The sequence below is a fragment of the Mustelus asterias genome, unplaced genomic scaffold, assembly GCF_964213995.1.
Source record: "Mustelus asterias unplaced genomic scaffold, sMusAst1.hap1.1 HAP1_SCAFFOLD_597, whole genome shotgun sequence".
NCBI lineage: Eukaryota > Metazoa > Chordata > Chondrichthyes > Carcharhiniformes > Triakidae > Mustelus > Mustelus asterias.
The window spans coordinates 76143-99603 of NW_027590547.1; the positions used below are offsets into that span (position 1 = coordinate 76143).

General features: G+C 53.2%; 1 protein-coding gene across 1 annotated transcript in view; it reads left to right on the forward strand.

Moving 5' to 3' along the window:
- Window positions 1-23461, forward strand: part of ercc1 (excision repair cross-complementation group 1) — a 96357-nt gene extending 72896 nt beyond the window's left edge. Inside the window, exons 2-5 of the mRNA XM_078205173.1 lie at window positions 18794-18893; window positions 20171-20242; window positions 22305-22373; window positions 22766-23461. Coding sequence (XP_078061299.1) covers window positions 18794-18893; window positions 20171-20242; window positions 22305-22373; window positions 22766-22834 — 310 coding nt within the window. The 3' untranslated portion in view covers window positions 22835-23461. The remainder of the gene's footprint in view (window positions 1-18793; window positions 18894-20170; window positions 20243-22304; window positions 22374-22765) is intronic.

A 23461-nucleotide genomic window follows, 5' to 3' on the forward strand; every position in this document is an offset into this window, starting at 1 on the left:
GGGGTTAGATACAGAGTAAAGCTCTCTCTCCACTGTCCCCATCAAACACTCCCAGGACAGGTACAGCACGGGGTTAGATACAGAGTAAAGCTCCCTCCACACTGTCCCCATCAAACACTCCCAGGACAGGTACAGCACGGGGTTAGATACAGAGTAAAGCTCCCTCCACACTGTCCCCATCAAACACTCCCAGGACAGGTACAGCACGGGGTTAGATACAGAGTAAAGCTCCCTCCACACTGTCCCCATCAAACACTCCCAGGACAGGTACAGCACGGGGTTAGATACAGAGTAAAGCTCCCTCTACACTGTCCCCATCAAACTCTCCCAGGACAGGGACAGCACGGGGTTAGATACAGAGTAAAGCTCTCTCTCCACTGTCCCCATCAAACACTCCCAGGACAGGTACAGCACGGGGTTAGATACAGAGTAAAGCTCCCTCTACACTGTCCCCATCAAACACTCCCAGGACAGGTACAGCACGGGGTTAGATACAGAGTAAAGCTCCCTCTACACTGTCCCCATCAAACACTCCCAGGACAGGTACAGCACGGGGTTAGATACAGAGTAAAGCTCCTCTACACTGTCCCCATCAAACACTCCCAGGACAGGTACAGCACGGGGTTAGATACAGAGTAAAGCTCCCTCTACACTGTCCCCATCAAACACTCCCAGGACAGGGACAGCACGGGGTTAGATACAGAGTAAAGCTCCCTCTACACTGTCCCCATCAAACACTCCCAGGACAGGGACAGCACGGGGTTAGATACAGAGTAAAGCTCCCTCTACACTGTCCCCCATCAAACACTCCCAGGACAGGTACAGCACGGGGTTAGATACAGAGTAAAGCTCCCTCCACACTGTCCCCATCAAACACTCCCAGGACAGGTACAGCACGGGGTTAGATACAGAGTAAAGCTCCCTCTACACTGTCCCCATCAAACTCTCCCAGGACAGGGACAGCACGGGGTTAGATACAGAGTAAAGCTCCTCTACACTGTCCCCATCAAACACTCCCAGGACAGGTACAGCACGGGGTTAGATACAGAGTAAAGCTCCCTCTACACTGTCCCCATCAAACACTCCCAGGACAGCTACAGCACGGGGTTAGATACAGAGTAAAGCTCCCTCTACACTGTCCCCATCAAACACTCCCAGGACAGGGACAGCACGGGGTTAGATACAGAGTAAAGCTCCCTCTACACTGTCCCCCATCAAACACTCCCAGGACAGGTACAGCACGGGGTTAGATACAGAGTAAAGCTCCCTCCACACTGTCCCCATCAAACACTCCCAGGACAGGTACAGCACGGGGTTAGATACAGAGTAAAGCTCCCTCCACACTGTCCCCATCAAACACTCTCAGGACAGGTACAGCACGGGGTTAGATACAGAGTAAAGCTCCCTCCACACTGTCCCCATCAAACACTCCCAGGACAGGTACAGCACGGGGTTCGATACAGAGTAAAGCTCCCTCCACACTGTCCCCATCAAACACTCCCAGGACAGGTACAGCACGGGGTTAGATACAGAGTAAAGCTCCCTCCACACTGTCCCCATCAAACACTCCCAGGACAGGTACAGCACGGGGTTAGATACAGAGTAAAGCTCCCTCTACACTGTCCCCATCAAACTCTCCCAGGACAGGGACAGCACGGGGTTAGATACAGAGTAAAGCTCTCTCTCCACTGTCCCCATCAAACACTCCCAGGACAGGTACAGCACGGGGTTAGATACAGAGTAAAGCTCCCTCTACACTGTCCCCATCAAACACTCCCAGGACAGGTACAGCACGGGGTTAGATACAGAGTAAAGCTCTCCTACACTGTCCCCATCAAACACTCCCAGGACAGGTACAGCACGGGGTTAGATACAGAGTAAAGCTCCCTCCACACTGTCCCCATCAAACACTCCCAGGACAGGTACAGCACGGGGTTAGATACAGAGTAAAGCTCCCTCGACACTGTCCCCATCAAACACTCCCAGGACAGGTACAGCACGGGGTTAGATACAGAGTAAAGCTCCCTCTACACTGTCCCCATCAAACACTCCCAGGACAGGTACAGCACGGGGTTAGATACAGAGTAAAGCTCCCTCTACACTGTCCCCCATCAAACACTCCCAGGACAGGGACAGCACGGGGTTAGATACAGAGTAAAGCTCCCTCCACACTGTCCCCATCAAACACTCCCAGGACAGGTACAGCACGGGGTTAGATACAGAGTAAAGCTCCCTCTACACTGTCCCCCATCAAACACTCCCAGGACAGGTACAGCACGGGGTTAGATACAGAGTAAAGCTCCCTCTACACTGTCCCCATCAAACACTCCCAGGACAGGTACAGCACGGAGTTAGATACAGCGTCACGCTCCCTCTACACTGTCCCCCATCAAACACTCCCAGGACAGGTACAGCACGGGGTTAGATACAGAGTAAAGCTCCCTCTACACTGTCCCCATCAAACACTCACAGGACAGGTACAGCACAGGATTAGATACAGAGTAAAGCTCCCTCAACACTGTCCCCATCAAACACTCCCAGGACAGGTCCAGCACAGGGTTAGATACAGAGTAAAGCTCCCTCTACACTGTCCCCATCAAACACTCCCAGGACAGGGACAGCACGGGGTTAGATACAGAGTAAAGCTCCCTCTACACTGTCCCCCATCAAACACTCCCAGGACAGGGACAGCACGGGGTTAGATACAGAGTAAAGCTCCCTCTCCACTGTCCCCATCAAACACTCCCAGGACAGGGACAGCACGGGGTTAGATACAGAGTAAAACTCCCTCTACACTGTCCCCATCAAACACTCCCAGGACAGGTACAGCACGGGGTTAGATACAGAGTAAAGCTTCCCTCTACACTGTCCCCATCAAACACTCCCAGGACAGGTACAGCACGGGGTTAGATCCAGAGTAAATCTCCCTCTACACTGTCCCCATCAAACACTCCCAGGACAGGGACAGCACGGGGTTAGATACAGAGTAAAACTCCCTCGACACTGTCCCCATCAAACACTCCCAGGACAGGTACAGCACGGGGTTAGATACAGAGTAAAGCTCCCTCTACACTGTCCCCCATCAAACACTCCCAGGACAGGGACAGCACGGGGTTAGATACAGAGTAAAGCTCCCTCTACACTGTCCCCATCAAACACTCCCAGGACAGGTACAGCACGGGGTTAGATACAGAGTAAAGCTCCCTTTACACTGTCCCCCATCAAACACTCCCAGGACAGGTACAGCACGGGGTTAGATACAGAGTAAAGCTCCCTCTACACTGTCCCCATCAAACACTCCCAGGACAGGTACAGCACGGGGTTAGATACAGAGTAAAGCTCCCTCTTCACTGTCCCCCATCAAACACTCCCAGGACAGGGACAGCACGGGGTTAGATACAGAGTAAAGCTCCCTCCACACTGTCCACATCAAACACTCCCAGGACAGGTACAGCACGGGGTTAGATACAGAGTAAAGCTCCCTCTACACTGTCCCCATCAAACACTCCCAGGACAGGTACAGCACGGGGTTAGATACAGATTAAAGCTCCCTCTACACTGTCCCCATCAAACACTCCCAGGACAGGTACAGCACGGGGTTAGATACAGAGTAAAGCTCCCTCTACACTGTCCCCATCAAACACTCCCAGGACAGGTACAGCACGGGGTTAGATACAGAGTAAAGCTCCTCTACACTGTCCCCATCAAACACTCCCAGGACAGGTACAGCACGGGGTTAGATACAGAGTAAAGCTCCCTCTACACTGTCCCCATCAAACACTCCCAGGACAGGGACAGCACGGGGTTAGATCCAGAGTAAAGCTCCCTCTACACTGTCCCCATCAAACACTCCCAGGACAGGGACAGCACGGGGTTAGATACAGAGTAAAGCTCCCTCTACACTGTCCCCCATCAAACACTCCCAGGACAGGTACAGCACGGGGTTAGATACAGAGTAAAGCTCCCTCCACACTGTCCCCATCAAACACTCCCAGGACAGGTACAGCACGGGGTTAGATACAGAGTAAAGCTCCCTCTTCACTGTCCCCATCAAACTCTCCCAGGACAGGGACAGCACGGGGTTAGATACAGAGTAAAGCTCTCTCTCCACTGTCCCCATCAAACACTCCCAGGACAGGTACAGCACGGGGTTAGATACAGAGTAAAGCTCCCTCTACACTGTCCCCATCAAACACTCCCAGGACAGGTACAGCACGGGGTTAGATACAGAGTAAAGCTCCCTCTACACTGTCCCCATCAAACACTCCCAGGACAGGTACAGCACGGGGTTAGATACAGAGTAAAGCTCCTCTACACTGTCCCCATCAAACACTCCCAGGACAGGTACAGCACGGGGTTAGATACAGAGTAAAGCTCCCTCTACACTGTCCCCATCAAACACTCCCAGGACAGGGACAGCACGGGGTTAGATACAGAGTAAAGCTCCCTCTACACTGTCCCCATCAAACACTCCCAGGACAGGGACAGCACGGGGTTAGATACAGAGTAAAGCTCCCTCTACACTGTCCCCCATCAAACACTCCCAGGACAGGTACAGCACGGGGTTAGATACAGAGTAAAGCTCCCTCCACACTGTCCCCATCAAACACTCCCAGGACAGGTACAGCACGGGGTTAGATACAGAGTAAAGCTCCCTCCACACTGTCCCCATCAAACACTCTCAGGACAGGTACAGCACGGGGTTAGATACAGAGTAAAGCTCCCTCCACACTGTCCCCATCAAACACTCCCAGGACAGGTACAGCACGGGGTTAGATACAGAGTAAAGCTCCCTCCACACTGTCCCCATCAAACACTCCCAGGACAGGTACAGCACGGGGTTAGATACAGAGTAAAGCTCCCTCCACACTGTCCCCATCAAACACTCCCAGGACAGGTACAGCACGGGGTTAGATACAGAGTAAAGCTCCCTCTACACTGTCCCCATCAAACTCTCCCAGGACAGGGACAGCACGGGGTTAGATACAGAGTAAAGCTCTCTCTCCACTGTCCCCATCAAACACTCCCAGGACAGGTACAGCACGGGGTTAGATACAGAGTAAAGCTCCCTCTACACTGTCCCCATCAAACACTCCCAGGACAGGCACAGCATGGGGTTAGATACAGAGTAAAGCTCTTCTACACTGTCCCCATCAAACACTCCCAGGACAGGTACAGCACGGGGTTAGATACAGAGTAAAGCTCCCTCCACACTGTCCCCAGCAAACACTCCCAGGACAGGTACAGCACGGGGTTAGATACAGAGTAAAGCTCCCTCTACACTGTCCCCATCAAACACTCCCAGGACAGGTACAGCACGGGGTTAGATACAGAGTAAAGCTCCCTCTACACTGTCCCCATCAAACACTCCCAGGACAGGTACAGCACGGGGCTAGATACAGAGTAAAGCTCCCTCTACACTGTCCCCCATCAAACACTCCCAGGACAGGGACAGCACGGGGTTAGATACAGAGTAAAGCTCCCTCCACACTGTCCCCATCAAACACTCCCAGGACAGGTACAGCACGGGGTTAGATACAGAGTAAAGCTCCCTCTACACTGTCCCCCATCAAACACTCCCAGGACAGGTACAGCACGGGGTTAGATACAGAGTAAAGCTCCCTCTACACTGTCCCCATCAAACACTCCCAGGACAGGTACAGCACGGGGTTAGATACAGCGTCACGCTCCCTCTACACTGTCCCCCATCAAACACTCCCAGGACAGGTACAGCACGGGGTTAGATACAGAGTAAAGCTCCCTCTACACTGTCCCCATCAAACACTCACAGGACAGGTACAGCACAGGATTAGATACAGAGTAAAGCTCCCTCAACACTGTCCCCATCAAACACTCCCAGGACAGGTACAGCACAGGGTTAGATACAGAGTAAAGCTCCCTCTACACTGTCCCCATCAAACACTCCCAGGACAGGGACAGCACGGGGTTAGATACAGAGTAAAGCTCCCTCTACACTGTCCCCCATCAAACACTCCCCGGACAGGGACAGCACGGGGTTAGATACAGAGTAAAGCTCCCTCTCCACTGTCCCCATCAAACACTCCCAGGACAGGGACAGCACGGGGTTAGATACAGAGTAAAACTCCTTCTACACTGTCCCCATCAAACACTCCCAGGACAGGTACAGCACGGGGTTAGATACAGAGTAAAGCTCCCTCTACACTGTCCCCATCAAACACTCCCAGGACAGGTACAGCACGGGGTTAGATACAGAGTAAAGCTCCCTCTTCACTGTCCCCCATCAAACACTCCCAGGACAGGGACAGCACGGGGTTAGATACAGAGTAAAGCTCCCTCCACACTGTCCACATCAAACACTCCCAGGACAGGTACAGCACGGGGTTAGATACAGAGTAAAGCTCCCTCTACACTGTCCCCCATCAAACACTCCCAGGACAGGTACAGCACGGGGTTAGATACAGATTAAAGCTCCCTCTACTCTGTCCCCATCAAACACTCCCAGGACAGGTACAGCACGGGGTTAGATACAGAGTAAAGCTCCCTCTACACTGTCCCCATCAAACACTCCCAGGACAGGTACAGCACGGGGTTAGATACAGAGTAAAGCTCCCTCTACACTGTCCCCATCAAACACTCCCAGGACAGGTACAGCACGGGGTTAGATACAGAGTAAAGCTCCCTCTCCACTGTCCCCCATCAAACACTCCCAGGACAGGGACAGCACGGGGTTAGATACAGAGTAAAGCTCCCTCCACACTGTCCACATCAAACACTCCCAGGACAGGTACAGCACGGGGTTAGATACAGAGTAAAGCTCCCTCTACACTGTCCCCCATCAAACACTCCCAGGACAGGTACAGCACGGGGTTAGATACAGAGTAAAGCTCCCTCTACACTGTCCCCCATCAAACACTCCCAGGACAGGTACAGCACGGCGTTAGATACAGAGTAAAGCTCCCTCTACACTGTCCCCATCAAACACTCCCAGGACAGGTACAGCACGGGGTTAGATACAGCGTTACGCTCCCTCTACACTGTCCCCCATCAAACACTCCCAGGACAGGTACAGCACGGGGTTAGATACAGAGTAAAGCTCCCTCTGCACTGTCCCCATCAAACACTCACAGGACAGGTACAGCACAGGATTAGATACAGAGTAAAGCTCCCTCAACACTGTCCCCATCAAACACTCCGAGGACAGGTACAGCACAGGGTTAGATACAGAGTAAAGCTCCCTCTACACTGTCCCCATCAAACATTCCCAGGACAGGGACAGCACGGGGTTAGATACAGAGTAAAGCTCCCTCTCCACTGTCCCCCATCAAACACTCCCAGGACAGGGACAGCACGGGGTTAGATAGAGTAAAGCTCCCTCTGCACAGTCTCCCATCAAACACTCCCAGGACAGGTACAGCATGGGGTCAGATACAGAGTAAAGCTCCCTCTCCACTGTCCCCCATCAAACACTCCCAGGACAGGGACAGCACGGGGTTAGATACAGAGTAAAGCTCCCTCAACACTGTCCCCATCAAACACTCCCAGGACAGGGACAGCACGGGGTTAGATACAGAGTAAAGCTCCCTCTACACTGTCCCCCATCAAACACTCCCAGGACAGGTACAGCACGGGGTTAGATACAGAGTAAAGCTCCCTCTACACTGTCCCCATCAAACACTCCCAGGACAGGGACAGTACGGGGTTAGATACAGAGTAAAACTCCCTCTACACTGTCCCCATCAAACACTCCCAGGACAGGTACAGCACGGGGTTAGATCCAGAGTAAATCTCCCTCTACACTGTCCCCATCAAACACTCCCAGGACAGGGACAGCACGGGGTTAGATACAGAGTAAAACTCCCTCGACACTGTCCCCATCAAACACTCCCAGGACAGGTACAGCACGGGGTTAGATACAGAGTAAAGCTCCCTCTACACTGTCCCCCATCAAACACTCCCAGGACAGGGACAGCACGGGGTTAGATACAGAGTAAAGCTCCCTCTACACTGTCCCCATCAAACACTCCCAGGACAGGTACAGCACGGGGTTAGATACAGCGTTACGCTCCCTCTACACTGTCCCCCATCAAACACTCCCAGGACAGGTACAGCACGGGGTTAGATACAGAGTAAAGCTCCCTCTACACTGTCCCCATCAAACACTCACAGGACAGGTACAGCACAGGATTAGATACAGAGTAAAGCTCCCTCAACACTGTCCCCATCAAACACTCCCAGGACAGGTACAGCACAGGGTTAGATACAGAGTAAAGCTCCCTCTACACTGTCCCCATCAAACACTCCCAGGACAGGGACAGCACGGGGTTAGATACAGAGTAAAGCTCCCTCTACACTGTCCCCCATCAAACACTCCCAGGACAGGGACAGCACGGGGTTAGATAGAGTAAAGCTCCCTCTGCACAGTCTCCCATCAAACACTCCCAGGACAGGTACAGCACGGGGTCAGATACAGAGTAAAGCTCCCTCTACACTGTCCCCCATCAAACACTCCCAGGACAGGGACAGCACGGGGTTAGATACAGAGTAAAGCTCCCTCTACACTGTCCCCATCAAACACTCCCAGGACAGGTACAGCACGGGGTTAGATACAGAGTAAAGCTCCCTCAACACTGTCCCCATCAAACACTCCCAGGACAGGGACAGCACGGGGTTAGATACAGAGTAAAGCTCCCTCTACACTGTCCCCCATCAAACACTCCCAGGACAGGTACAGCACGGGGTTAGATACAGAGTAAAGCTCCCTCTACACTGTCCCCATCAAACACTCCCAGGACAGGGACAGTACGGGGTTAGATACAGAGTAAAACTCCCTCTACACTGTCCCCATCAAACACTCCCAGGACAGGTACAGCACGGGGTTAGATCCAGAGTAAATCTCCCTCTACACTGTCCCCATCAAACACTCCCAGGACAGGGACAGCACGGGGTTAGATACAGAGTAAAACTCCCTCGACACTGTCCCCATCAAACACTCCCAGGACAGGTACAGCACGGGGTTAGATACAGAGTAAAGCTCCCTCTACACTGTCCCCCATCAAACACTCCCAGGACAGGGACAGCACGGGGTTAGATACAGAGTAAAGCTCCCTCTACACTGTCCCCATCAAACACTCCCAGGACAGGTACAGCACGGGGTTAGATACAGCGTTACGCTCCCTCTACACTGTCCCCCATCAAACACTCCCAGGACAGGTACAGCACGGGGTTAGATACAGAGTAAAGCTCCCTCAACACTGTCCCCATCAAACACTCCCAGGACAGGTACAGCACAGGGTTAGATACAGAGTAAAGCTCCCTCTACACTGTCCCCATCAAACACTCCCAGGACAGGGACAGCACGGGGTTAGATACAGAGTAAAGCTCCCTCTACACTGTCCCCCATCAAACACTCCCAGGACAGGGACAGCACGGGGTTAGATAGAGTAAAGCTCCCTCTGCACAGTCTCCCATCAAACACTCCCAGGACAGGTACAGCACGGGGTCAGATACAGAGTAAAGCTCCCTCTACACTGTCCCCCATCAAACACTCCCAGGACAGGGACAGCACGGGGTTAGATACAGAGTAAAGCTCCCTCTACACTGTCCCCATCAAACACTCCCAGGACAGGGACAGCACGGGGTTAGATACAGAGTAAAACTCCCTCTGCACTGTCCCTATCAAACACTCCCAGGACAGGTACAGCACGGGGTTAGATACAGAGTAAAGCTTCCCTCTACACTGTCCCCATCAAACACTCCCAGGACAGGTACAGCACGGGGTTAGATCCAGAGTAAATCTCCCTCTACACTGTCCCCATCAAACACTCCCAGGACAGGGACAGCACGGGGTTAGATACAGAGTAAAACTCCCTCGACACTGTCCCCATCAAACACTCCCAGGACAGGTACAGCACGGGGTTAGATACAGAGTAAAGCTCCCTCTACACTGTCCCCCATCAAACACTCCCAGGACAGGGACAGCACGGGGTTAGATACAGAGTAAAGCTCCCTCTACACTGTCCCCATCAAACACTCCCAGGACAGGGACAGCACGGGGTTAGATACAGAGTAAAGCTCCCTCTGCACTGTCCCCCATCAAACACTCCCAGGACAGGTACAGCACGGGGTTAGATACAGAGTAAAGCTCCCTCTACACTGTCCCCATCAAACACTCCCAGGACAGGTACAGCACGGGGTTAGAGACAGAGTAAAGCTCCCTCTACACTGTCCCCCATCAAACACTCCCAGGACAGGGACAGCACGGGGTGAGATACAGAGTAAAGCTCCCTCCACACTGTCCACATCAAACACTCCCAGGACAGGTACAGCACGGGGTTAGATACAGAGTAAAGCTCCCTCTACACTGTCCTCCATCAAACACTCCCAGGACAGGTACAGCACGGGGTTAGATACAGATTAAAGCTCCCTCTCCACTGTCCCCATCAAACACTCCCAGGACAGGTACAGCACGGGGTTAGAAACAGAGTAAAGCTCCCTTTACACTGTCCCCCATCAAACACTCCCAGGACAGGTACAGCACGGGGTTAGATACAGAGTAAAGCTCCCTCTACACTGTCCCCATCAAACACTCCCAGGACAGGTACAGCACGGGGTTAGATACAGAGTAAAGCTCCCTCTACACTGTCCCCCATCAAACACTCCCAGGACAGGTACAGCACGGGGTTAGATACAGAGTAAAGCTCCCTCTACACTGTCCCCATCAAACACTCACAGGACAGGGACAGCACAGGGTTAGATACAGAGTAAAGCTCCCTCTGCACTGTCCCCATCAAACACTCCCAGGACAGGTACAGCACAGGGTTAGATACAGAGTAAAGCTCCCTCTGCACTGTCCCCATCAAACACTCCCAGGACAGGTACAGCACGGGGTTAGATACAGAGTAAAGCTCCCTCTACACTGTCCCCATCAAACACTCCCAGGACAGGTACAGCACAGCGTTAGATGCAGAGTAAAGCTCCCTCTACACTGTCCCCATCAATCACTCCCAGGACAGGTACAGCACGGGGTTAGATACAGAGTAAAGCTCCCTCTACACTGTCCCCATCAAACACTCCCAGGACAGGGACAGCACAGGGTTAGATACAGAGTAAAGCTCCCTCTACACTGTCCCCATCAAACACTCCCAGGACAGGTACAGCACGGGGTTAGATACAGATTAAAGCTCCCTCGACACTGTCCCCATCAAGCACTCCCAGGACAGGTACAGCACGGGGTTCGATACAGAGTAAAGCTCCCTCTACACTGTCCCCCATCAAACACTCCCAGGACAGGTACAGCACGGGGTTCGATACAGAGTAAAGCTCCCTCTACACTGTCCCCATCAAACACTCCCAGGACAGGTACAGCACGGGGTTAGATACAGAGTAAAGCTCCCTATACACTGTCCCCCATCAAACACTCCCAGGACAGGTACAGCACGGGGTTAGATACAGAGTAAAGCTCCCTCTACACTGTCCCCATCAAACACTCACAGGACAGGTACAGCACAGGGTTAGATACAGAGTAAAGCTCCCTCAACACTGTCCCCATCAAACACTCCCAGGACAGGTACAGCACAGGGTTAGATACAGAGTAAAGCTCCCTCTACACTGTCCCCATCAAACACTCCCAGGACAGGGACAGAACGGGGTTAGATGCAGAGTAAAGCTCCCTCTGCACTGTCCCCCATCAAACACTCCCAGGACAGGGACAGCACGGGGTTAGATAGAGTAAAGCTCCCTCTGCACTGTCCCCCATCAAACACTCCCAGGACCGGTACAGCACGGGGTTTGATACAGAGTAAAGCTCCCTCTACACTGTCCCCATCAAACACTCCCAGGACAGGGACAGCACGGGGTTAGATACAGAGTAAAGCTCCCTCTACACTGTCCCCCATCAAACACGCCCAGGACAGGGACAGCACGGGGTTAGATACAGAGTAAAGCTCCCTCTACACTGTCCCCATCAAACACTCGCAGGACAGGGACAGCACGGGGTTAGATACAGAGTAAAGCTCCCTCTACACTATCCCCATCAAACACTCCCAGGACAGCTACAGCACGGGGTTAGATACAGAGTAAAGCTCCCTCTACACTGTCCCCCATCAAACACTCCCAGGACTGGTACAGCACGGGGTTAGATACAGAGTAAAGCTCCCTCTACACTGTCCCCATCAAACACTCCCAGGACAGCTACAGCACGGGGTTAGATACAGAGTAAAGCTCCCTCTACACTGTCCCCCATCAAACACTCCCAGGACTGGTCCAGCACGGGGTTAGATACAGAGTAAAGCTCCCTCTACACTGTCCCCATCAAACACTCCCAGGACAGGCACAGCACAGGGTTAGATACAGAGTAAAGCTCCCTCTACACTGTCCCCATCAAGCACTCCCAGGACAGGTACAGCACGGGGTTAGATACAGAGTAAAGATCCCTCTACACTGTCCCCATCAAACACTCCCAGGACAGGGACAGCACGGGGTTAGATACAGAGTAAAGCTCCCTCTACACTGTCCCCATCAAACACTCCCAGGACAGGTACAGCACGGGGTTAGATACAGAGTAAAGCTCCCTCCACACTGTCCCCATCAAACACTCCCAGGACAGGTACAGCACGGGGTTAGATACAGAGTAAAGCTCCCTCCACACTGTCCCCATCAAACACTCCCAGGACAGGTACAGCACGGGGTTAGATACAGAGTAAAGCTCCCTCCACACTGTCCCCATCAAACACTCCCAGGACAGGTACAGCACGGGGTTAGATACAGAGTAAAGCTCCCTCCACACTGTCCCCATCAAACACTCCCAGGACAGGTACAGCACGGGGTTAGATACAGAGTAAAGCTCCCTCTACACTGTCCCCATCAAACTCTCCCAGGACAGGGACAGCACGGGGTTAGATACAGAGTAAAGCTCTCTCTCCACTGTCCCCATCAAACACTCCCAGGACAGGTACAGCACGGGGTTAGATACAGAGTAAAGCTCCCTCCACACTGTCCCCATCAAACACTCCCAGGACAGGTACAGCACGGGGTTAGATACAGAGTAAAGCTCCCTCCACACTGTCCCCATCAAACACTCCCAGGACAGGTACAGCACGGGGTTAGATACAGAGTAAAGCTCCCTCCACACTGTCCCCATCAAACACTCCCAGGACAGGTACAGCACGGGGTTAGATACAGAGTAAAGCTCCCTCTACACTGTCCCCATCAAACTCTCCCAGGACAGGGACAGCACGGGGTTAGATACAGAGTAAAGCTCTCTCTCCACTGTCCCCATCAAACACTCCCAGGACAGGTACAGCACGGGGTTAGATACAGAGTAAAGCTCCCTCTACACTGTCCCCATCAAACACTCCCAGGACAGGTACAGCACGGGGTTAGATACAGAGTAAAGCTCCCTCTACACTGTCCCCATCAAACACTCCCAGGACAGGTCCAGCACGGGGTTAGATACAGAGTAAAGCTCCTCTACACTGTCCCCATCAAACACTCCCAGGACAGGTACAGCACGGGGTTAGATACAGAGTAAAGCTCCCTCTACACTGTCCCCATCAAACACTCCCAGGACAGGGACAGCACGGGGTTAGATACAGAGTAAAGCTCCCTCTACACTGTCCCCATCAAACACTCCCAGGACAGGGACAGCACGGGGTTAGATACAGAGTAAAGCTCCCTCTACACTGTCCCCCATCAAACACTCCCAGGACAGGTACAGCACGGGGTTAGATACAGAGTAAAGCTCCCTCCACACTGTCCCCATCAAACACTCCCAGGACAGGTACAGCACGGGGTTAGATACAGAGTAAAGCTCCCTCTACACTGTCCCCATCAAACTCTCCCAGGACAGGGACAGCACGGGGTTAGATACAGAGTAAAGCTCTCTCTCCACTGTCCCCATCAAACACTCCCAGGACAGGTACAGCACGGGGTTAGATACAGAGTAAAGCTCCCTCTACACTGTCCCCATCAAACACTCCCAGGACAGGTCCAGCACGGGGTTAGATACAGAGTAAAGCTCCCTCTACACAGTCCCCATCAAACACTCCCAGGACAGGTACAGCACGGGGTTAGATACAGAGTAAAGCTCCTCTACACTGTCCCCATCAAACACTCCCAGGACAGGTACAGCACGGGGTTAGATACAGAGTAAAGCTCCCTCTACACTGTCCCCATCAAACACTCCCAGGACAGGGACAGCACGGGGTTAGATACAGAGTAAAGCTCCCTCTACACTGTCCCCATCAAACACTCCCAGGACAGGGACAGCACGGGGTTAGATACAGAGTAAAGCTCCCTCTGCACTGTCCCCCATCAAACACTCCCAGGACAGGTACAGCACGGGGTTAGATACAGAGTAAAGCTCCCTCCACACTGTCCCCATCAAACACTCTCAGGACAGGTACAGCACGGGGTTAGATACAGAGTAAAGCTCCCTCCACACTGTCCCCATCAAACACTCCCAGGACAGGTACAGCACGGGGTTAGATGCAGAGTAAAGCTCCCTCCACACTGTCCCCATCAAACACTCCCAGGACAGGTACAGCACGGGGTTAGATACAGAGTAAAGCTCCCTCCACAATGTCCCCATCAAACACTCCCAGGACAGGTACAGCACGGGGTTAGATACAGAGTAAAGCTCCCTCTACACTGTCCCCATCAAACTCTCCCAGGACAGGGACAGCACGGGGTTAGATACAGAGTAAAGCTCTCTCTCCACTGTCCCCATCAAACACTCCCAGGACAGGTACAGCACGGGGTTAGATACAGAGTAAAGCTCCCTCTACACTGTCCCCATCAAACACTCCCAGGACAGGTACAGCACGGGGTTAGATACAGAGTAAAGCTCTTCTACACTGTCCCCATCAAACACTCCCAGGACAGGTACAGCACGGGGTTAGATACAGAGTAAAGCTCCCTCCACACTGTCCCCATCAAACACTCCCAGGACAGATACAGCACGGGGTTACATACAGAGTAAAGCTCCCTCTACACTGTCCCCATCAAACACTCCCAGGACAGATACAGCACGGGGTTAGATACAGAGTAAAGCTCCCTCTACACTGTCCCCATCAAACACTCCCAGGACAGCTACAGCACGGGGTTAGATACAGAGTAAAGCTCCCTCTACACTGTCCCCATCAAACACTCCCAGGACAGGTACAGCACAGGGTTAGATACAGAGTAAAGCTCCCTCTACACTGTCCCCATCAAACACTCCCAGGACAGCTGCGGCACGGGGTTAGATACAGAGTAAAGCTCCCTCTACACTGTCCCCATCAAACACTCCCAGGACAGGTACAGCACAGGGTTAGATACAGAGTAAAGCTCCCTCTCCACTGTCCCCATCAAACACTCCCAGGACAGGTACAGCACGTGGTTAGATCCAGAGTAAAGCTCCCTCTACACTGTCCCCCATCAAACCCTCCCAGTACAGGTACAGTACGGGGTTAGATACAGAGTAAAGCTCCCTCTACACTGTCCCCATCAAAACACTCCCAGGGCAGCTACAGCTCGGGGATAGATAGAGAGTAAAGCTCGCTCTACACTGTCCCATGAAACACTCCCAGGACAGGTACAGCATGGGGTTAGATGCAGAGTAAAGCTCCCTCTACACTGTCCCCATCAAACACTCCCAGGACAGGTACAGCACGGGGTTAGATACAGAGTAAATCTCCCTCTACACTGTCCCCCATCAAACACTCCCAGGACAGGTACAGCACGGGGTTAGATACAGAGTAAAGCTCCCTCTACACTGTCCCCTTCAAACACGATGTGGAGATGCTGGCGTTGGACTGGGGTAAACACAGTAAGAAGTTTAACAACACCAGGTTCAAGTCCAACAGGTTTATTTGGTGGCTTTTGCTACCAAATAAACCTGTTGGACTTTAACCTGGTGTTGTTAAACTTCTTACCATCAAACACTCCCAGGACAGGTACAGTACGCGGTTAGATACAGAGTAAAGCTCCCTCCACACTGTCCCCCATCAAACACTCCCAGGACAGGTACAGCACGGGGTTCGATACAGAGTAAAGCTCCCTCTATACTGTCCCCATCAAACACTCCCAGGACAGGTACAGCACAGGGTTAGATACAGAGTAAAGCTCCCTCTGCACTGTCCCCATCAAACACTCCCAGGACAGCTACAGCACGGGGTTAGATACAGAGTAAAGCTCCCTCTACACTGTCCCCATCAAACATTCCCAGGACAGCTACAGCACGGGGTTAGATACAGAGTAAAGCTCCCTCTGCACTGTCCCCCATCAAACACTCCCAGGACAGGTACAGTACGGGGTTAGATACAGAGTAAAGCTCCCTCGACACTGTCCCCCATCAAACACTCCCGGTACAGGTACAGCACGGGGTTGGATACAGAGTAAAGCTCCCACTACACTGTCCCCATCAAACACTCCCAGGACAGGTACAGCACGGGGTTAGATACAGAGTAAAGCTCCCTCTGCACTGTCCCCATCAAACACTCCCAGGACAGTTACAGCACGGGGTTAGATACAGAGTTAAGCTCCCTCTACACTGTCCCCATCAAACACTCCCAGGACAGGTACAGCACGGGGTTAGATACAGAGTAAAGCTCCCTCCACACTGTCCCCATCAAACACTCCCAGGACAGGTACAGCACGGGGTTAGATACAGAGTAAAGCTCCCTCTACACTGTCCCCATCAAACACTCCCAGTACAGGTACAGCACGGGGTTAGATACAGAGTAAAGCTCCCTCTGCACTGTCCCCATCAAACACTCCCAGGACAGGTACAGCACGGGGTTAGATACAGAGTTAAGCTCCCTCAACACTGTCCCCATCAAACACTCCCAGGACAGGTACAGCACGGGGTTAGATACAGAGTAAAGCTCCCTGTACACTGTCCCCATCAAACACTCCCAGGACTGGGACAGCACGGGGTTAGATACAGAGTAAAGCTCCCTCTACACTGTCCCCATCAAACACTCTCAGGACAGGTACAGCACGGGGTTAGATACAGAGTAAAGCTCCCTCTACACTGTCCCCATCAAACACTCCCAGGACAGGTACAGCACGGGGTTAGATACAGAGTAAAGCTCCCTCTACACTGTCCCCATCAAACACTCCCTGGACAGCTGCGGCACGGGGTTAGATACAGAGTAAAGCTCCCTCTACACTGTCCCCATCAAACACTCCCAGGACAGGTACAGCACAGGGTTAGATACAGAGTAAAGCTCCCTCTCCACTGTCCCCATCAAACACTCCCAGGACAGGTACAGCACGTTGTTAGATCCAGAGTAAAGCTCCCTCTACACTGTCCCCCATCAAACCCTCCCAGTACAGGTACAGTACGGGGTTAGATACAGAGTAAAGCTCCCTCTACACTGTCCCCATCAAAACACTCCCAGGGCAGCTACAGCTCGGGGATAGATAGAGAGTAAAGCTCGCTCTACACTGTCCCATGAAACACTCCCAGGACAGGTACAGCATGGGGTTAGATGCAGAGTAAAGCTCCCTCTACACTGTCCCCATCAAACACTCCCAGGACAGGTACAGCACGGGGTTAGATACAGAGTAAAGCTCCCTCTACACTGTTCCCCCATCAAACACTCCCAGGACAGGTACAGCACGGGGTTAGATACAGAGTAAAGCTCCCTCTACACTGTCCCCATCAAACACTCCCAGGACAGGTACAGCACGGGGTTAGATACAGAGTATAGCTCCCTCTACACTGTCCCCTTCAAACACGATGTGGAGATGCTGGCGTTGGACTGGGGTAAACACAGTAAGAAGTTTAACAACACCAGGTTAAAGTCCAACAGGTTTATTTGGTGGCTTTTGCTACCAAATAAACCTGTTGGACTTTAACCTGGTGTTGTTAAACCTCTTACCATCAAACACTCCCAGGACAGGTACAGTACGCGGTTAGATACAGAGTAAAGCTCCCTCCACACTGTCCCCCATCAAACACTCCCAGGACAGGTACAGCACGGGGTTCGATACAGAGTAAAGCTCCCTCTATACTGTCCCCATCAAACACTCCCAGGACAGGTACAGCACAGGGTTAGATACAGAGTATAGCTCCCTCTACACTGTCCCCATCAAACACTCCCAGGACAGCTACAGCACGGGGTTAGATACAGAGTAAAGCTCCCTCTGCACTGTCCCCCATCAAACACTCCCAGGACAGGTACAGTACGGGGTTAGATACAGAGTAAAGCTCCCTCGACACTGTCCCCCATCAAACACTCCCGGTACAGGTACAGCACGGGGTTGGATACAGAGTAAAGCTCCCTCTACACTGTCCACATCAAACACTCCCAGGACAGGTACAGCACGGGGTTAGATACAGAGTAAAGCTCCCTCTACACTGTCCCCATCAAACACTCCCAGTACAGGTACAGCACGGGGTTCGATACAGAGTAAAGCTCCCTCTGCACTGTCCCCATCAAACACTCCCAGGACAGGTACAGCACGGGGTTAGATACAGAGTTAAGCTCCCTCTACACTGTCCCCATCAAACACTCCCAGGACAGGTACAGCACGGGGTTAGATACAGAGTAAAGCTCCCTCAACACTGTCCCCATCAAACACTCCCAGGACAGGTACAGCACGGGATTAGATACAGAGTAAAGCTCCCTGTACACTGTCCCCATCAAACACTCCCAGGACTGGTACAGCACGGGGTTAGATACAGAGTAAAGCTCCCTCTACACTGTCCCCATCAAACACTCCCAGGACAGGTACAGCACGGGGTTAGATACAGAGTAAAGCTCCCTCTACACTGTCCCCATCCTTGGACTCGGTAATTCTTTAATCCTGTGTGTGTTGTGTGCAGTGCGGAGGAGGCTGGTCGGTATCTGGAGACCTACAAGTCCTACGAGAATAAACCATCGGATATTCTGAAAGAGAAAGTGGAGACTGACTATCTCTCCAAGGTGAGTGTCGACACTTGGCTGAATTCCAGGGATAGGGAGACTGGAACTGTGCACGGTGCTCCCAGTGTGGTCTAACCGAGGGATACGGAGACTGGAACTGTGCACGGTTCTCCCAGTGTGGGTCTAACCGAGGGATACGGAGACTGGAACTGTGCACGGTGCTCGCAGTGTGGGGCTAACCGAGGGATACGGTGACTGGAACTGTGCACGGTGCTCCCAGTGTGGTCTAACGGAGGGATACGGAGACTGGAACTGTGCACGGTGCTCCCAGTGTGGGTCTAACCGAGGGATACGGAGACTGGAACAGTGCACGGTGCTCCCAGTGTGGTCTAACCGAGGGATCCGGAGACCGGAACTGTGCACGGTGCTCCCAGTGTGGTCTAACCGAGGGATATGGAGACCGGAACTGTGCACAGTGCTCCCAGTGTGGGTCTAACCGAGGGATAGGGAGACTGGAACTGTTCACGGTGCTCCCAGTGTGGGTCTAACCGAGGGATATGGAGACCGGAACTGTGCACAGTGCTCCCAGTGTGGGTCTAACCGAGGGATACGGAGACTGGAACTGTGCACGGTGCTCCCAGTGTGGTCTAACCGAGGGATAGGGAGACTGGAACTGTGCACGGTGCTCCCAGTGTGGTCTAACCGAGAGATACGGAGACCGGAACTGTGCACACTGCTCCCAGTGTGGTCTAGCCGAGAGATACGGAGACCGGAACTGTGCACACTGCTCCCAGTGTGGTCTAACCGAGGGATACGGAGACTGGAACTGTGCACGGTGCTCCCAGTGTGGGTCTAACCGAGGGATACGGAAACTGGAACTGTGCACGGTGCTCCCAGTGTGGTCTTACCGAGGGATACGGAGACTGGAACTGTGCACGGTGCTCCCAGTGTGGTCTAACCGAGGGATACGGAGACCGGAACTGTGCACGGTGCTCCCAGTGTGGTCTAACCGAGGGATACAGAGACTGGAACTGTGCACGGTGCTCCCAGTGTGGGTCTAACCGAGGGATACGGAGACTGGAACTGTGCACGGCGCTCCCAGTGCGGTCTAACCGAGGGATACGGAGACTGGAACTGTGCACGGTGCTCCCAGTGTGGTCTCACCGAGGGATACGGAGACTGGAACTGTGCACGGTGCTCCCAGTGCGGTCTAACCGAGGGATACGGAGACTGGAACTGTGCACGGTGCTCCCAGTGTGGTCTCACCAATCTTATATAAATTCTGACCTCACCCTTCCTCTCTCCCTCTTCCGTTCTCTCTCTGTCTCTCTCTCCAGGTAACAGACTGCCTGACTACTGTGAAATCGGTGAACAAGACTGACTCCTTGACGCTTATTGGCACTTTCAAGGTGAGTTCTCTGTTGCCTCGTGTGTCTCCCCCCATCACCTTCCATATCTCTGACACCCACTCCTCAGATTGCGCTTTTCATTCGTTCATTCCCAGGATGTGGGCATCGCTGCCGGGCCCAGAGTTTATTATCCATCCCTCATTCCCCTCGAGAAGGTGGTGGGGGAGCCGCCATCTTGAACCCGCTGCTGTCCCGTGTGGTGTCGGTACACCCACAGTGCTGTTAGGGAGGGAGTTCCAGGATTGTTATTGGACATCAGTCAGTCCGTGTGGAGTAGGTACACCCACAGTGCTGTTAGGGAGGGAGTTCCAGGATTGTTATTGGACATCAGTCAGTCCCGTGTGGTGTAGGTACACCCACAGTGCTGTTAGGGAGGGAGTTCCAGGATTGTTATTGGACATCAGTCAGTCCGAGTGGTGTAGGTACACCCACAGTGCTGTTAGGGAGGGAGTTCCAGGATTGTTATTGGACATCAGTCAGTCCGTGTGGTGTAGGTACACCCACAGTGCTGTTAGGGAGGGAGTTCCAGGATTGTTATTGGACATCAGTCAGTCCCGTGTGGTGTAGGTACACCCACAGTGCTGTTAGGGAGGGAGTTCCAGGATTGTTATTGGACATCAGTCAGTTCCGTGTGGTGTAGGTACACCCACAGTGCTGTTAGGGAGGGAGTTCCAGGATTGTTATTGGACATCAGTCAGTCCCGTGTGATGTAGGTACACCCACAGTGCTGTTAGGGAGGGAGTTCCAGGATTGTTATTGGACATCAATCAGTTTCGTGTGGTGTAGGTACACCCACAGTGCTGTTAGGGAGGGAGTTCCAGGATTGTTATTGGACATCAGTCAGTCCCGTGTGGTGTAGGTACACCCACAGTGCTGTTAGGGAGGGAGTTCCAGGATTGTTATTGGACATCAGTCAGTCCCGTGTGGTGTAGGTACACCCACAGTGCTGTTAGGGAGGGAGTTCCAGGATTGTTATTGGACATCAGTCAGTCCCGTGTGGGGTAGGTACACCCACAGTGCTGTTAGGGAGGGAGTTCCAGGATTGTTATTGGACATCAGTCAGTCCCATGTGGTGTAGGTACACCCACAGTGCTGTTAGGGAGGGAGTTCCAGGATTGTTATTGGACATCAGTCAGTCCGTGTGGTGTAGGTACACCCACAGTGCTGTTAGGGAGGGAGTTCCAGGATTGTTATTGGACATCAGTCAGTCCGTGTGGTGTAGGTACACCCACAGTGCTGTTAGGGAGGGAGTTCCAGGATTGTTATTGGACACCAGTCAGTCCCGTGTGGTGTAGGTACACCCACAGTGCTGTTCGGGAGGGAGTTCCAGGATTTTGTCCCCAGCGACAGTGAAGGAACAGCCGATATATTTCCAAGTCAGGATGGTGTGTGTGGGGCTCGGAGGGGGAGCTTGCAGGTGGTGGTGTTCCCCATGTGTCTGCTGCCCTTGTCCTTCTAGGTGGTAGAGGTGGTGGGTTTGGAAGGTGCTGTCGAAGGAGCCTTGGTGAGTCGCTGCAGTGCATCTTGTAGATGGTACACACGGCTGCCTCTGTGCGTCGGTGGTGGAGGGAGTGAGTGTTGAAGGTGGGGGTTAGTGTGTCGATCGAGCGGGGGCTGCTTTGTCCTGGATGGTGTCGAGCTTCTCGAGTGTTGTTGGGAGCCGCACTCATCCAGGCAAGTGGAGAGTATTCCATCCCACTCCTGACTTGTGTCCTTGTAGATGGTGGACAGGCTTTGGGGGGAGTCAGGAGGTGAGTTACTCTCCGCAGGATTCCCAGCCTCTGACCTGCTCTGGGAGCCACAGTATTTATACGGCTGGGTCTGGTTCAGTGTCTGGTCAATGGGAACCCCCAGGATGTTGACAGTGGGGGATTCAGCGATGGGAATACCATTGAATGTCAAGGGGGAGATGGTTAGATCCTCTCTGTTGGAGATAGTCATTGCCTGGCACTTGTGTGGTGTGAATGTTACAGACTCTTTATGTGTTTCTGCGACTTTGAGACACGTCCCATCATTGGTAGGATGTTCTCTGACCTAATGACTGTTCCCTCTCCTCTTGCAGTCGCTGAAGGATGTGGTGGAGGCTTCGAGGGAGGAACTCTCTCTCTGTCCCGGTCTGGGACCACAGAAGGTGAGTCAAGGCCACTGTTTGTTCTCGAATGGGCTGGAGGGGGGCGTGGGGGCTCGTTCCCAATTTGCGTTTTGTTGCGGTGAACTGGGAAGGGAGAAAGGGAAGGCAGGATGGAGGGAAGGCAGGATGGAGGGAGGGAGGGCAGGATGGAGGGAGGGAGGGAGGGGCGGAAGGGGCCTCATTGGCTGGAGGGACGGGGAGAGGAAAGCAGAGATGTGGGGGTTCGGGAAGGCATGGAGTGATGGGTCGCGGAGGGGAGGGTGGGAGGGAGAGGTGGACAGGACGAAAGGGCTGGGGTTGAGGGTATGTGCGTGCGTGGGAATCATATCCCCCCCCCCCCCCCTCTGTCTCCAGATGCGACCCTCACCCCGTGTGATCTTTCCTCCCCACAGGCCCGGAGATTGTTTGACGTTTTCCATGAACCCTTCCTGCGAGCTCCGAGACCGAATCCCGGCACCTGACCCAATCCCGCCCTCCCGAAATTCCAGCCGGCAGGCGAAGAGGACCACCAACCGGAGCTGACTGCGGCCCTTTCCTTGGGACTGGAAATCCATCGGGGATTGGACCGGATCCACGATTCCCCACCTCCTCCCCAATCAAACTCCAGCAGAAGGGAAATGGAAATGCATCATTTGTTTTTGTTCCCTCGACCTCCGCTGGCATTGCTCCCAGATGGAGAGGGGCTGGGCGGGGGGCGCTTGGAGAAGGGTTGGGCGGGGTGGGAGAGGTGTTGGGGCAGCTGGGTCCTCTGACAGGCGGGTAGGTCGTGACCTGCCGGCGTTTCACCTTCATTGCTGAGATGCAGTGGGACAGGAGCAGTCACATTCTGTGGTCGGTGACAGGAAGTGAGGCACACCAACAGGAAGTGCCCGGAATTGAGCTACCTGGCCACACGTGGGACCCCAGTGCTTCATGGGACCCCGCTGGTCTGCAGACAATGCCCCCGAGTGTGACATAGAAACTCAGATCAAGGGTAGGCCCTTCGAGCCTGCTGCACCCTTCAACGTGATCATGGCTAATCTCTATCTCAATGTCATCTTCCCGCCCTTCTGCTGCTGATGCCATTAAAATATAAAAATTGAAATCTA